At 37.4% G+C, this 16,601-nt stretch overlaps 2 protein-coding genes across 4 annotated transcripts in view; one reads left to right on the forward strand and one right to left on the reverse strand.

Annotated features, from left to right (window-relative positions):
* Positions 1 to 7,106, reverse strand: part of TBCK (TBC1 domain containing kinase) — a 228,583-nt gene extending 221,477 nt beyond the window's left edge. Inside the window, exon 1 of one of the 3 annotated variants that reach the window (XM_067036443.1) lies at positions 6,961 to 7,106. The gene's annotated coding sequence lies outside the window, so the exon portion shown is untranslated. Of the gene's footprint in view, positions 1 to 6,768 lie in introns of all 3 variants that reach the window. The other 2 variants (XM_059065826.2, XM_059065825.2) reach the window with 2 other exon arrangements.
* A 31-nt stretch (positions 7,107 to 7,137) lies between these two features.
* AIMP1 (aminoacyl tRNA synthetase complex interacting multifunctional protein 1) overlaps positions 7,138 to 16,601 on the forward strand; it is a 34,031-nt gene continuing 24,567 nt past the window's right edge. The window contains exon 1 of the mRNA XM_059065839.2: positions 7,138 to 7,401. Coding sequence (XP_058921822.1) covers positions 7,400 to 7,401 — 2 coding nt within the window. The 5' untranslated portion in view covers positions 7,138 to 7,399. The remainder of the gene's footprint in view (positions 7,402 to 16,601) is intronic.

The raw sequence follows: 16,601 nt of genomic DNA on the forward strand, positions 1-16,601 counted from the left end.
GTGTTTTCTGACCTTAAACATGATAACTAATATAACTTGGAGGAAAATGACAATCTGTACACTTCACAGTTTAAAAAAAAAGTTAAAAAAATTTCAAGACAATATCAAAGAGGAAAAACCACCCAATCATGATTTATATTGCAGCTCTAAATCAAAATCAAAGATTTTCAATGGCATATACAGCGAAGACAGAACATTCCCTCTACAAGGATGTCTGACAGTTCTAAGAGTTTAGAGGAAGTTTATTATTGCATATTCATATCAATAAGGCTCTTCTCTTTACCTAAAGCTTGAATAACCCACAGAGTTTCCTTTTTCAGAGTGAGGGGAGTCAGGAAAGAGGAAATAAGGATACCAACCAGAAACTTTAAATAATCAAGGACTCTATTAATAATATAAAAATTAAACTAGATAACAGACAGCACTATAATGTTACTTAACTAATCAATTTTTGTTTCTGTGCTAGGTGCTTTACAAGTGATGTTTTAATCCCCTCAATGATCTTGACAGATGTTATTGCCTTTAGGTTAGAAATAGATGTTCTATGTGTAGGTCCTGAGGGGTCCTAGCAGCATAGATTCCAAAGCAAATGGTGTCCCAGAGTTTTATCATGGAGCAGCCTGGAGATTAAAAAACTTGCTCCAAAATCTGAATCACATTATGGCAACCACAACAAAAAAGGTCCTCCAACAAAAAATCTCTCTCTCACCCAGGTGTCTCATGAAAAAGACATTGGTCAAGCACTGCATTCTTCTCTTCTCAGCTTTTACAATAAAAATCTGGACTTCTAAATCAACTTAACAGACTGCTTTTCATATGCCTGCCTAGAAACCTCATTAAAACATTAAAAAGAACTGTTTTAAAATGTATAAACTCATAACAAGGAAGAGGACAGAAAAAGGTCTTGAGCTGATGAAAGACTTCAAGAAACTCCTGTAAAGCATTTTGTATATGGAACAGTATTGTCACAAGAAACAGAAAGAAGGAAGCTACAACCTATGATACAGTCAAGAAGTTTTGCTCAGCCTCTTCAGTTCAGAGGCTTCAGGTTCATAGAAGGCAGGAACAATGGTGAACAGCAGCAGTCAGAAGAAGGTTTGAAATGAGAAAGATAATTTGAAAGGCTGAAGAACAGAAGAGTCAACTCTGCCACTAGCCCCCCCAGTACTGGCCAGTACTATCCTCTAAGCAAAAGAAAAACAAAAAACAAAATGGTTCATCCCTAAAGGAATAAAGTAAACTGTGTGAGAATTACAATAAATAGTTGGTATGAGCACTGTGGACAAAAGCAAACTCCTCTTAATTCTGGAATTTGTAAGACCCCGGTTAAGATCTGGCTGTCTCCCAAGCCATCCTACAACAGGGTATTCCAGTCAACAAGCCTATCCACATACAAAATGCTCCCAGACAGTCTTCCTTAACTCTTACATGAGGAACTATCCAGGAATCATCAGAGAGTTGAGGAAAGACTATAGCATAAAGGGCAAAAAATAAAATAAACCAAAAAAAAAGATCTGCCCTGGATGCAACTAAAATAATTTATGAAAAAAACCCCAAACCAAAACTAACTCTAATATATTTAGAAAGTTTTGAGAAAATTTTGAGAAGATATTATACCAATTATATAAAAAAGGAGGCATGGAAAAACATTTTATAAAAGAATGAAAAGGAACTGCCGACATATATGAGAAGATAAACAACCTCATTAATATTCAAGAAATTGTCCATTAAAATCACATGAGAATTTATACCTGTGAGACAGTAAAAATTAAGAAATCTGATAATACACAATGTTAGATTATGGAGAAACAGTGTAAATTGGTACAATGACTTTGGAAGACAGTTTGACCTATTTTGTTCTTGTAGAAACTCCTACACACAGACACAAGCAGAAACCAGGAAAGACCAGGGTGGTATTGTTTCTATTATCTCTAAACTGGAAACAACTTAAATGTCCACACACAGGTGAATGGCTAAATAAACTGTGGTACATTCATCTGATGGAAGAACACACAGGATGGAAAACAAGCAAACTATAGCAACATTTAATAAATATAGATGAATCCTAGAAATATAATGTTGAGCAGGAAAAAAAAGTCACACAAAACTTACACCAATATTCATAAAATTCAAAAACCACAAAAGCTAAATAATAAATAATTCAGGAATACTTACATATGAGGTAAGAATATATTCAAAAATTAAAGGAATTTTTTTAAAAAACCTGAGGCTAGGGTTACCACTGTATGAAAAACAGTCATAGGATTAGGGAATAATCCATAAGAAGCTTCAAAAATTTTGAGTAATATTCTTATTCTTAATTGGTGGGCTAAGGGTGTTCATATTATTATTATGTTCCATAATTCCCATATTCGATATCTCTATATATGTGCTACATACATTTCATAAAAATTGGAAAAAACATTTTAAATTTTAAAATGAAAAACATTTTTAAATACAATGAATTGATTTTCAACAAAGGCCAATGAATTCAATAGGAAAAGGATAGTCTTTTTAACGAATGGTGCTAAAACAAGGCATCCACATGGGAAAAAATTAATCTCAGCTCCTACTGCTACATCCACAAAAATCTGATATGGATTATAGACCTAAATGTAAAAGCTAAAACTGTAAGTCTTCTACAAAAAAAAATTTTTAAAACACAGAATATTTTTGCAACCTTAGGATAGGCAAAAATTTCTCAAGCAGGATTAAAAAAAGCCACAAAAGATTAACTTTATAAAGTGGGCTTCATCAAAATTAAAAACATTGCACATCAAAAGTCACATCTGAGAAAATAAAAATCCAAGCCAAAGTTAAAATATTATTTATATCTATATACGACATTTTTATCAAATAGATGTATATGTATTATATGTATGTTTGTATATATGATAATAGACTTAGAATATATAAAGAATGCCTACAACTCAATAATAAAAACAAAAATAGCTAAAAGTCTGAAACATGTATTTTTCACAAAGGAGGAATACAAATAGACAAAAAGCACATGAAAAAGTTCTCAATATAATTAATCAGCAGGGAATTGCAAATTAAAAGCACAACAACATACCATTTCACACCTACCAAAATGGCTAAAATTGGAATGACTGGCAATACCAAGTGTTGAGAAAAATGTGGAACTGGAGCTGATACTCTGCTGCTGATGGTAGTGTTAAAATGACACAAGAACTTTGAAAAACTGTTTGGAAAACTGTCCAAAGTTAAAAATCCCCCTTATGACTCAGGAATTCCACTCCTACTCGGTACTTACCCAAGAAAACTTAAAACATTTGTCCATAAAAGTACTTGTACAAGAATGTTCACAGAAGTTTTACTCATAACAGCCCCAAACTGGAAGCAATGTAAACATCATACAAGTGACTTGATAAACAAGTTGTAGCATATTCATCCAATGAAATGCTATTCAAAAGCAACAAAAAAGGAAAAACCATGCCCAAATATGGATGTATCTCAAAAATATTATGTTGATGAAAACAGTAGACACATAAGAGTTCATATCCTATGGCTCCATTTAAATGTAGTTCTAGAACTACAGTTCTAAACTACAGTGATAAAAAAGAGAATTGTAGTGCCTTAGCTGGGTGGGGGTGGGGGGACAGTATTGGAGAGGGAAACATAGGAACTTTCTGGAGTAGTCCAAATGTTTCATATCTTGATTAGGGTCACGTTTGTTCACATGTATCAAAACTCCTCAAACTGAACACTTAAAACCAGTGTACTCTAATATATGTAAATTTCATCTCATTTAAAAAAAGAAGATGAAAAAATTTAGAGAATATGAGAAAATAATAATTTTAAAAATTAGTGCTTGGAACTTAAATATATGATTACCAAACTAGATAGAAGTGTTGGAAAATAAAGTTGAGACAATTCCTCAGAACATGAAGCAAATGGGCAAAAAGATTTTAAAAAGCATAACAGAAAAGATAGCACACATAGTGAATCAACCCAAGAATTCAACAACCACCTTGTAGGCATTTCAAAAAAAGGAACAGGGAAAAATAAAGGAGAATAAATTACGAAAGATGGGAGAAAATTCTCCACAATTGAAGGGAAATATGTACCTTCAAATTAAAAAGGCTTCTAATTTCAAGGAGAATAAATGAAAAAAGACCCAAATGGAGACATTTATCCTAGCTCCATTGAATGAGTTAACTTCAAGGAGAATAGACTCAGACCAAGACATGCCATGACAAATTTTCAAAGCATCAAGCATAACTAAAAATTTTAATCATTTCAGAGAGAAAATAGTTCAGGCATCAACAAATCAAGATTAGACACTCATTCTCATGAGCAACAACAGAAGTTGGAAGATGGTGAAGCCTTGAAAGTTGGAAGAAACATAATTTTATTTCTTTACCCAGCCAAACTATCATTCATAATAGCAAAATAGTAATTTACAACCATGCAAACATTAAAAAATAAAATCCACATCCACATACCTTAATGAATAAGTTTCTTTAGGATGTATTCTAACAAAACAGAGGAGAAAACCAAATAATAAAAGACGTGGAGTTAAGAAACAATGGATCTTACTCAAGAATTCAATGAATATAATCCAGTATAGAAGCTGCACCAAAGAACTAGAAAGTAATATGTTCCAATTAAACAGAAGGTAATTGGGCTCCAAGGGGAATGTCTTCAAGCAGAGTAAGGGAGGTTCTCATACAAAGAATGAGAGGATGTGGTGAATAAAGCACATGCATCTTTTCCCTCAAAGAAAGCGCAAAGTACTTTGTGAACGTGAGGAGAGCCAAAAGCTACATAAGAAGTACATAATGCAAAAAATTAAGCACATTTAACTATGGCATAATTTTTGTTATTGGAGAGGAAGAAAGAGTAATCAGTTGGACGTTAATATTACAAATCTTCTTGTTAGAGTGGTACAAAGGTCATGAAATTAAAACATTGGGAAGGAAATGTATAATAGCATACTTCTTGGCTCAGCACTGAAGGTTATTTACAAAGACATAATATTGTAACATTTTACTAGTTTTTAAACAAAGCAAAAGACAACTGCAGTTAAGAAATATACTATAACTATTAATAACCTTGACAATGTACAAGTAAAGGTCCACCTAAGGGAAGGTGGGAATGGATGTGGTTTCTGTGGCGGTAAAGGAAGGTAGAGTCTCTACTTCCCTCATTTTACCAACTAAGGAGCCAAATATATGTATTTTCAAAAGTTCATATAAAAAAATTAAGTTTAAATATATTATTTAGAATTGTAAAAATAACCAATATGAAAACTAAAAATTGTGATAACGATTCAAAAATTTGTAAAAGAGGGCTTCCCTGGTGACGCAGTAGTTAAGAATCCACCTGCCAGTGCAGGGGACACGGGTTGAGCCCTGGTTCGGGAAGATCCCACATGCCGCGGAGCAACTAAGCCTGTGCACCACAACTACTGAGCCCACGCGCCTAGAGCCTGTGCTCCCTAACAAGAGAAGCCACGGCAATGAGAAGCCCGCGCACAGCAACGAAGACCCAATGCAGGCAAAAAACAAAAAAAAAAAAACCCCACAACATTGTAAATCAACTGTATTTCAATAAAAATTATTAAAAAAACAAAAAAACTTGTAGTAGAGAGGTTGTGGATGGTGTGGCCTATCTTAAGAAGTCAATTAAAAAAAAAGAAATAGCAGTTTAACTTGTTCAACATACAGACCTAAAATTAGAAAAGGTTAAAAATGATTATCTCTGAAGGAACAGAACTGAGGGTAGGAAGGAAGAGCCTGAGCTGTTGCATTTTATTAGGCAGTCCTTTTATACTATGCTATTTGATCTTCCATTAGATACTTGTCACTTAGACAACTAAAAATCAAATAACCAAATACAGAAAATGCAAATAATTCAAAACGATAAAACAGTAGTTGGCATAAAACATTTCATTAATGTTCTGCTTCAACTACCTCTTAGATGCGTGCACATAAAAAGGTTCACACATAACAAATACAGATTTTTTTCCGCTTGGTGAGTGGAAGAAAGCCAGTGGAAAAAACAGCTGAGGTGAGAGACTAGTTGAGGAAAAAAAAACAACATAAGGAGTTGGGTTTGAAAATTCATTCATTCAACAAATATCCTGAAGCTCCTAATTTAAGTCAGGTGTTTTTCCAGCTTCGGGGCCACCAGTGAACAGGACACAATATCCGCCCTCAAAGAACTTTAAGTGGAAATGCATCACAAAGGGAAAAAGGTAAAAAATAGGGCAAAAGATGCATATTTCGTTACGAATAAAACAGTTTACACATTTCTTCAATGGGTTTCATTTATTTTATATACTTTCCCGCAAAAAGTTGTCTTTCTGTCCCAAATAAAAACAGGGACAAGAGGCCCTGAAAAGCAACCACTAACAATTCTAAAGAAACTTCCACTCGTTCACATTCTTCCACTGCACAAGGGAATGCCACATCTCGCCAACTGACTAAACCTTTGAAAACAAGAAACAAACCAAAGCAAGAGTTCGAATCTATGTTGAGCAACGGGAGAGCCGGTACCAAATTCTCTGAAACACTCAGGTAGTAGATCCTTTCGAAGAGCCGCCTGCAGTCCTCAAAGGACTCAGGTGTGTAGGGGGAAGGCGGGCTGTAGGTAGGGATGGAGACTGTACTCAGCAGCCAGCAGCTGCACCGGTGGTCTCGATCACTCACGGCGGAAATGCGGGGCCGCTCGTTGCACCTGACCTTCCTCTACCTCCCACCAGCCCCGACCACTACGACACAGAAAACTGGGAAACCCAAATACCTGCCTCTGGGTCTGGGGACGCAGGCGGACACAAAGACAAGGGGATGGAGCTCCTACACAGGGCCCCAGAGCTGTCGCTGGAGCTGGTGCTGCCGCTATTGCTTAGTGCACCAGACCCTGCATTTCAGGTGCTTCTACAAAAAAAAGGCTGCTCCTGGAGCGCCGGGAGCTCAGAGATCGCCCTTTGCCTACCAGCTTAAGTCAGCCGGAGTTGCCAGCTCCTCATTCGGCCAAGAGAGCGACCCCCGCGCCCTCCGCTGACAACTCCCAGATACCCGCCCCCACCACCCTCAGCTCGGCCTTTTCCTGTGACCTCACAGCCTCCGCGACGGAACTGTAAAGAAAGACCCCGACGTCCGGCGTCTTGCCCCTTGCCCAACCTGGCGACAAAATATAGAGACCGAGGAAGAGGTGCAGAATGGTTGGCGTTATTGGCTGAGGGAATGGGCGACGGGGAGTGTGGTGTGGCTGAGCACTGGAAGGGGGCCACTGAATTTGGAGAAGAATCTGGACCGCTCCGGCGCTTAGCGGGGTCACCTCATTGGGTCCTTTCTCGCTGCCTTCGTGAGCTGGAGGCTGTCCTTACCGGCTCCGGGCCGAGACAGCTGGGGTTCCGCCTGTTCACCGATACATGTGAGTGTCGTCCGCAGAGGGTCCCGGGGTACGGGGATTGCGAACATAAGAGTCCCCTGTCCCTTAGTGGCCTTCGGATGATAGGACCTGGCCTGCGGGGAAGTCGGCCCACAGCAGCGCCAATCTTGGCATGAGGAAGTAGGGAAGAGCTTGGGACCTTTTGAAGGAGCCAAGTTTGAGAAATGGGATGCGGGGCCGAGGGGAAGGATGTTACTGGAAAAGATATATGCACAAACATGTTTATTTTTGCGTGTGTGAGAGAACCGGGAGGCGGTGACAGGAATTCGTTTATTCCGCAAGTAGTTATTCAGCGCCCACCATGTTCCAAACACTGTTTTAGGCATCGGTAAAAAGCAATGAACAAAACAGACAAAAATTCCTGTCTCCCTGTAGTTCACATTTTATTGAACATGCATACTAAACAAAGTTAAGAAAAACATACCGTATCTTAGGTCTCAATGAGTGCTGAAAACAAAAGTAGTAAAGCCGGGAAGGAGGATATAGGTTGAAATTTTAGTGTGGCCAGGGAAGGTCTCACTGTAAAGATCACTCTTCAGTAAAGAGCTGACAGAAGCAAAAGAGTTCATCATTAGGCTGTTTTGGGGAGGTGCAGTCAGGCAGACGGGCCAGACATTGCAGAAGCCATCAGGCAGGAACTCTCCTGAACAGCAAGGAAGCCTGTAGGTCAGAGTTGAGTGAAGGAACTAAAGCTGGAGAAAGAATCAGAGATCAGGAACAGGTCAAGAAGGATCCTGAGGGCATCTAACTCATTGGAGGGTTTTGAGCAGTGGAGTACTGCTCATGGGGAACTATACTCAATATTTTGTAACAACCTATATGGGAAAAGAATCTGGAAAAGAATATATCTGAATTACTTTGCTGCACACCTGAAACTAACACAACATTGTAAATTAACTATACTTAAATAATTTTTTAAAAAGCCACACAGCTAATCAGTGGCAGAGCTGGCATTTGAATTCATTCCCTGATCACATGCTTAGAAGAAAAACAAAAAGGATAAAATGAACTTTCACAAAAAGCATAGTTTTAGATCTTTCTATGTTTTGACAAAGGTTACTAAAAGACCCCTGGGATTATTGCTGGTTGCCACTGCTATATATTTTAAGTGTATCTGGAATGTATCGTTCTCAAAATATTTAAGTTTTTCATTTACCTGTTTAAAAATTCTGACTTTTGACACGTTTTAAATCCTAGCAGGAGTTTTAATCTAGAGCTGCATTATGTAAAACTGTAATAAAGGTGTTCTTAAGAGTGGGGTAACTTGGCAGTTAGATTACAAAACAAATGGAGGAAAGAAGTTTGGAAGGTAAGAATAGGGATGATGGTAGAAGAGAGAAAAAAGTGATTAAAATTACTGTAGTTCACTAGTTCTGAGAGGCATATTTTTCTCATATTTATAGCTCTGAAATAGTGGGGTAGTCAATGTTTTAAACTCATTATAGACTAAATAGCAGCTGTGACATCGTTGTCACTGCCCAATTTATGCAAACTTGTTTATAACTGATAATGTCATTAGTTCAGTTGAGTTGTGTGTACTGTTGGTACATAGTTGTAGAGTTTAATCTCTTAAGTATCCTTTAAAAGATCATTTAGCACTTAAATAAAAAGTTACTATATTTGCAGAAATAAATGGAAGAAAAAAATTAGGAGTTTGGGATTAACATATATACATTACTATATATAAAATATGTAAATAAGGACCTACTATATAGCACAGGGATATAAACTCAGTGTCTTGTAATAACCTGTACTGTAAAGACTCTGAAAAAGGAAATATATATATAAAACAATCACTTTGCTATATACTTGAAACTAACATAACGTTGTAAATTAACTATACTTCAATTTTCAAAAAAGAAATTCATGGAAACACAAGAGTGATATAAGATAAAAATAGGGCTAAATTCAAAACAGGTATTTCAATACATAATATAGGATGTGATTAAGTGTAAGAGAGCATTAGGTCAGTTAAATCAGCCATGGTTTTTTTCCTTAATGGTACCCAAAATAATACAGCATCTTATGATTGGAGTCATTTTACAGTTGATGGTATCTTATATATGATGAAATACAATACTTAGAGTGTCTAAGGAGAATTTAAATTTTTACCTAATTGCAATTCTGAAACAGTGAAATCAGATATTTTGAGAAATAGAGAATCACTTCCAAATTTTTGTAGAGTTCTCTATACTATAAAGTAAAAGTGAAAGTCTGCACTTAAAACTTTCATTTCAAAGCAATAGTTGATGTTTGGTTCCTGACATTGAGAGCCCAGGGTAGGGGATTTGTTAATTTTTTAAAAGTACTGGCAATTTCAAAATCAGTGGGGAAGACTACTGTAGAGATTGCAGAGGTAAAGGGAAGTCATTTAGAAATGATAGGAATCTCTGAAGTAATCTTTTATGTGTGTGTTTTAATAATTCAGATGTAGTCTAAATTCATGTATTTGCTAAAACCAGCTTCACCTGATTTTATGATTAGTGGCATCTTACAGTAGCTTTTTAGGTTTGATGAAATATGGTGATTATGTTGAGAAGAACAGAATTAATGTGAAAGAGCAGAATAATTTAGATAATACTTTTCAAAAGCTTTTTATCATAAAAAATGTTTATTTTTTTAAATTTAGTGTAGGAAAAAGAAAAAAAAGTCTTGACTCTTACTATCCAAATGCAGTTAACATACTCAGTGTACTGTTTTCCTCTCTGTCAATGTTTTAGATTTGTAATTACTGTGCATGCAATTAAGTATTATATCTATTTTAATCGCATAAACTTATTTTTTAAATTTTGGCACAGACTAAGCCAGCATTCCCAAACTGTTTTAGAAAATACTAGTTCAAATAAATATTAATTAGGTGTTCCTTGCTTAGTATTCCATGGCTAAATACTTTGGGAAGTGTATGTATACTTCATAAGTATATCCTATTACAGAAATTATAGCTTGGGCATTAAAAGAAATAACTCCAGAATCAGACAGACCTAAGTTTCAATCCTCATTTACTAACTAGCCACATTAATTGGCAAATTAATTTTAAGTCAAGTTTTCTTCTCTGTATAATGGAGATAATTACTGTATTTGTAGATGATCTGTGTAAAGCATTTAGCCAGCCCACAATAAATGCTCTTCAAATGTTACCTGTTATTATTAACTTTATCATCTGTGAGAAATCCTTTACCTATTAGCATATTAAAAGTTCCGAGGAGACTAAGGAAACTTCTGAAGTTTTGAAATCCAGCAGGTACTCAATGTAAAATTGAAAATCACTGGAGCAGTTGGCACAGAGTAGTGAAATGAACGCTGGGTTGAATGGCAAAACATTTGTCTGAGCTTTAAGCAATGATGTTGTTAAGCTAACAGTGTTGCCCTAAACATAACCTCTTTTAAAAATTTTTCCCCAGTTTTCTGTGTGTCTCCCATTTGTCTAAAGTGTAGTGAGTACAAGGAACATGTTTAATCTTGCTTCCTACTATTAATCTGGCATATGCTCAAAATCAGAGACCATAAGTAAAATTTGGGTCATGAATGTGTTATTTATAGGGACCTGGCAGGTAACATAAATGGCAAACGGAATAGTGGGTGAAGTGTTTTAAGTGTTTTGCCTCACTTAAAGGCATTCACATTCAGTTGTTTCAAATACTGATCTATTTGGTGACCATTTGTAATCACTAGAAGAGGCTAGAGTTCAGGATCAAACCCTTGAGAACATCAGCATTAAAGGGATAAGAAAAAGGAAATGCTAAGGAAATAGGAGAAATCAGGTGAAAGTATCCTCATTTTATATATTAAGAAAATGAAGCATAGAGAAGTTAAGCACCTTTACCAAGTTTGTCACACAGCTGGTAGTATGTGATGCAACCAAGATTTGTTGGCTGTAAATGCTTTTTTTTAAAAAAAACTATGCTCTCCTACCTGTGGTAGCAATCATTATCTGCATACTACTAGAAAACATTGACATAAACTTATGCATCCTACTTGTATTTTTGAAAAGTTTAAATGACAGTTAATCAACAAGTACTAGAAAACCTGTTTCCAGAGCTTCTAATATCAATAAATAGTTCTTAATATTGAGAAAAGTTTTGTCAACACATAGACCTGATTAGAAATTAATCCAGAGGAAGAGTCAAGATGGCTGTGTGGGAAGACACAGAGTTAGCATCTCCCCACAACTAGGGTGCCTCCCAGCTGCTGGTGGGGAACTCTGATGCCCAAGAAGATGGGAGGAACCCCAAAGTGAACTGATAGGATGTAGGGGGACTGAGAATGGAGGAGAACTGGAGGCCAGACAGAATCAGCGCCCCTGAGGCTGGAGAGATCAGGAGAGGCAGGTGGGAGGGGCCCTCCAGGAGGAGTGGAGGGCAATTGCCCCATCCACTCGGGCACAGGGAGCCTGCTGAGCTCCCAGGCCAATCCCCTGCCCTCCAAACCCCCATCCAGGTTGCGTGGGTCCTTGGGGGCATAGGAGGGAGGCTAGGGAGATCAGGAGAGGCAGGCGGGAGGGGCCATCCAGGACAAGTGGGAGAGGAGCAGAGGGCGATTGCCCTGCCCACTCAAGCCTGGGGAGCCTGCTGAGCTCCCAGGGTGATCCCCTGCCCTCCAAAGCCCCCTCCAGGTCACGTGGGTCTTTGGGGGCAAAGGAAAGAGGCCGAAGAGAGAACAGGAGAGGAAGATGGGAGGGGCCCTCCCAGACTGGAGGAGCAGGAGAGGAGAGGAGGGCACTGTCCCTGCTCACTCAAGCCCAGGAAGCATGCTGGGCTCCGAGGTGAGGTCCCCTGCCCTCTTGAGAACAGGGGTGGGGGCGCACACCTGGGCCCCTTCTGTTCCTTGAGCGTAAGCCCCACCCCCACAGCCCCCAGAGCCTCTTCCAGCCCTGTGGGTCCTGAGAATTGGCCCCACCTACCACCCAAACCTCACCCTTGCATAGGCCCCACCGTCCACAGCCAAGGCCTTTGCCCCCTGTATTTCTTTTTGTTCTTTTCTCTCCTCCTCTTTTTTATTATTGTGATACTGATATAGCTTCCAGTTCTTGATTCATCTACATTTTTATTTTTATATTCTTCCTAATGTATGTGTTAGCTTCCTAGTTTTTACTTTGTTATTGTTGTGTTTTTTGTTTGTTTGTTTTTTTCTGCCACCCAGGCAGCTTGTAGGATCTTGGTTCATGAGCCCAGGGTTGGGCTTAAGCTCCTGAGGTGGGAGCTCCGAGTCCGAACCACTGGACTAACACAGAACCTCAGACCCCAGGGAATATTTGTCGGAGTGAGGGCTCACAGAATTCCTCATCTCAGCACCAAGACCCAGCTCTGCCCAATAGCCTAAAAACCCCACTATTAAAAGTCTCGGGCCAAATAACCAGTAAGACAGGAACATAATCCCACTTATTAAACAAAAACAAAAAAGATGAGATGACAAAAAATATGTCATAGGTGAAGGAGCAAGGTAAAAACCTACAGAAGACCAAATAAATGAAGAGGAAACAGGCAATCTATCTGGAAAAGAATTCAGAGTAATAATAGTAAAGAAGATCCAGAATCTTGGAAATAGAATGGAGGCACGGATTGAGAAAACACAAGAAATGTTTATCAAAGATCTAGAACAACTAAAGAGCAAACAAACAGAGAGAAAGAACACAATAACTGAAATGAAAAATACACTAGAAGGAATCAATATCAGAATAACTGAGGCAGAATAACGAATAAGTGAGCTGGAAGACAAAATGGTGGAAATAACTGCTGAGGAGCAGAATAAAGAAAAAAGAATGAAAAGAATTGAAGACAATCTCAGAGACCTCTGGGACAACACTAAACACACCACATTCGAATTATAGGGGTCCCAGAAGAAGAGAAAAAGAAAGGGTCTAATATTTGAAGAGATTATAGTTGAAAACTTCCCTAACATGGGAAAGGAAATAGTCACCCAAGTCCAGGAAGCACAGAGAGTCCCATACAGGATAAACTCTAGGAAAAACACACCAAGACATATTAATCAAACTAACAAAAATTAAATTCAAAGAAAAAATATTAAAAGCAGCAAGGGAAAAACAAAAAAATAACATACAAAGGAATCCCTGTAAGGTTATCAGCTCATTTTTCGGCAGAAACTCTGCAGGCCAAAAGGGACTGGCAGGATGTACTTAAAGTGATGAAAGAGAAAAACATACAACCAGGATTACTCTACCCAGCAAAGATTCCATTCACATTCGATAGTGAAGTCAAAAGCTTTTCAGACAAGCAAAAGCTAAGAGAATTCAGCACCACCAAACCAGCTTTACAACAAATGCTAAAGAAACTTCTCTCAGCGGGAAACACAAGAAAAAGACTCCCCAAAACAATTAAGAAAATGGTCATAGGAACATACATATCGATAATTACCTTAAACATGAATGATTAAATGCTCCAACCAAAAGACACAGGCTCGCTGAATGGATACAAAAACAAGACCCATCTATATGCTGTCTACAAGAGACCCACTTCAGACCTAGGGACACATACAAACTGAAAGTGAGGGGATGGAAAAAGATATTCCATGCAAATGGAAATCAAAAGCTGGAGTAGCTATACTCATATCAGATAAAATAGACTTTAAAATAAAGAATGTTACAAGAGACAAGGAAGGATACTACATAATGATCAAGGGATCAATCCAATAAAACATATAACAATTATAAATATATAAGCACCCAACATAGGAGAAGCTCAATACATAAGGCAACTGCTAACAGCTATAAAAGAGGAAATCGACAGTAACACAGTAATAGTAGGGGACTTTAACACATCACTAAACCAATGGACACATCATCCAAAATGAAAATAAATAAGGAAACAGAAACTTTAAATGACACAGTAGACCAGATAGATTTAATTGATATTTATAGGACATTCCATCCAAAAACAGCAGATCATACTTTCTTGTCAAGTGTGTATGGAACATTCTCCAGGATAGAGCACATCCTGGGTCACAAATCAAGCCACAGTAAATTTAAGAAAATTGAAATCATATCAAGCATCTTTTCTGACCACAATGCTATGAGGTTAGAAATGAATTACAGGGAAAACAACGTAAAAAAACGCAAACACATGGAGACTAAATAATACATTACTAAATAACCAAGAGATCACTGAAGAAATTAAAAAATACCTAGAGACAAATAACAACACACGACGATCCAAAACCTATGGGGTGCAGCAAAAGCAGTACTAAGAGGGAAGTTTATAGCTATACAAGCCTACCTCAAGAAACAAGAAATATGTCAAATAAACAATCTAACCTTACACCCAAAAGAACGAGAGAATGAAGAGCAAACAAAACCCAAGGTTAGCAGAAGGAGAAAAATCGTAAAGATCAGAGCAGAAATAAATGCAATAGAAACAAGGAAAACAATAGCAAAGATCAGTGAAACTAAAAGCTGCTTTTTTGAGAAGATAAAATTGATAAACCATTAGCCAGACTCATCAAGAAAAAGAAGGAGACAGACTACTACAAGCAACTCTGTGCCAATAAAATGGACAACCTGGAAGAAATGGACAAATTCTTAGAAAGGTGTAACCTTTCAAGACTGAACCAGGAAGTAATAGGAAATATGAACAGACCAATCACAAGTAATGAAATTGAAACTCTGATTAAAAATCTTCCAACAAACAAAAGTCCAGGACCAGATGGCTTGACAGGTGAATTCTATCAAACATCTAGAGAAGAGCTAACACCCATCCTTCTCAAACTCTTCCAAAACATTGCAGAGGAAGGAACATTCCCAAACTCATTCTATGAGGCCACCCTTACCCTGATACCGAAACCAGACAAAGATAATACACAAACAAAAATTACAGACCAATATCACTGATGAATAGAGATTCAAAAATCCTCAACAAAATACTAACAAACAGAATCCAACAACACATTAAAAGAATCGTACACCATGATCAAGTGGGATTTATCCCAGGGGTGCAAGGATTCTTCATAATATGTAAATCAATCAATGTGATACACCATATTAACAAATTGAAGAATAAAAACCATATGATCATCTCAGTAGGTGCAGAAAAAGCTTTTAACAAAATTCAAACCGATTTATGATAACTCTCCAGGAAGTGGGCATAGAGGGAACCTACCTTAACATAATAAAGGCCATATATGACAAAACCACAGCAAAAATCATTCTCAATGATGAAAAACTGAAAGCATTTCCTCTAAGATCAGGAACAAGACAAGCATGTCCACTCTCACCACTATTATTCAACATAGTCTTGGAAGTCCTAGCCACGGCAATCAGAGAAGAAAAAGAAATAAAAGGAATACAAACTGGAAAAGAAGAAGTAAAACTGTCACTGTTTGCAGATGACATGACACTATACATAGAGAATCCTAAATATGCCACCACAAAACTACTAGAGGTAATCAATAAATTTGGTAAAGTTGCAGGATACAAAATTAATGCCCAGAAATCCCTTGCTTTCCTATACAGTAATGATGAAATATCTGAATGAAAAATTAAGGAAACACTCCCATTTACCATTGCAACAAAAAGAATTAAATACCTAGGAATAAACCTACCTAGGGAGACAAAAGACCTGTATGCAGAATACTATAAGGCACTGATGAAAGAAATTAAAGATGGTACCAACAGATGGAGAGATATACCATGTTCTTGGATTGGAAAACTCAATATTGTGAAAATAACTATACCACCCACAGCAATCTACAGCTTCAATGCAATCCCTGTCAAATGACCAATGGCATTTTTTACGGAAGTAGAACAAAACATCTTAAAATTTGTATGGAGACACAAAAGACCCTGAGTAACCAAAGCAGTGTTGAGGGAAAAAAATGGAGCTGGAGGAATCAGACTCCCAGACTTCAGACTATACTACAAAGCTACAGTAATCAAGACAGTATGGTACTGGCACAAAAACAGAAACATAGATAATGGAACAATATAGAAAGCCCAGAGATAAACCCACACATCTATGGTCAACTAATCTATGACAAAGGAGGCAAGGATATACAATGGAGAAGAGACAGTCTCTTCAATAAGTGGTGCTGGGAAAACTGGACAACTACATGTAAAAGAACGAAATTAGAACACTCCCTAACACCATACACAAAAATAAACTTAAAATGGATTTGAGACCTAAATGTAAGACCGGACACTATAAAACTCTTAGAGGGAAACATAGGAAGAACAC

The sequence above is a fragment of the Kogia breviceps genome, chromosome 6 (genome assembly GCF_026419965.1).
Source record: "Kogia breviceps isolate mKogBre1 chromosome 6, mKogBre1 haplotype 1, whole genome shotgun sequence".
Taxonomy (NCBI): domain Eukaryota; kingdom Metazoa; phylum Chordata; class Mammalia; order Artiodactyla; family Physeteridae; genus Kogia; species Kogia breviceps.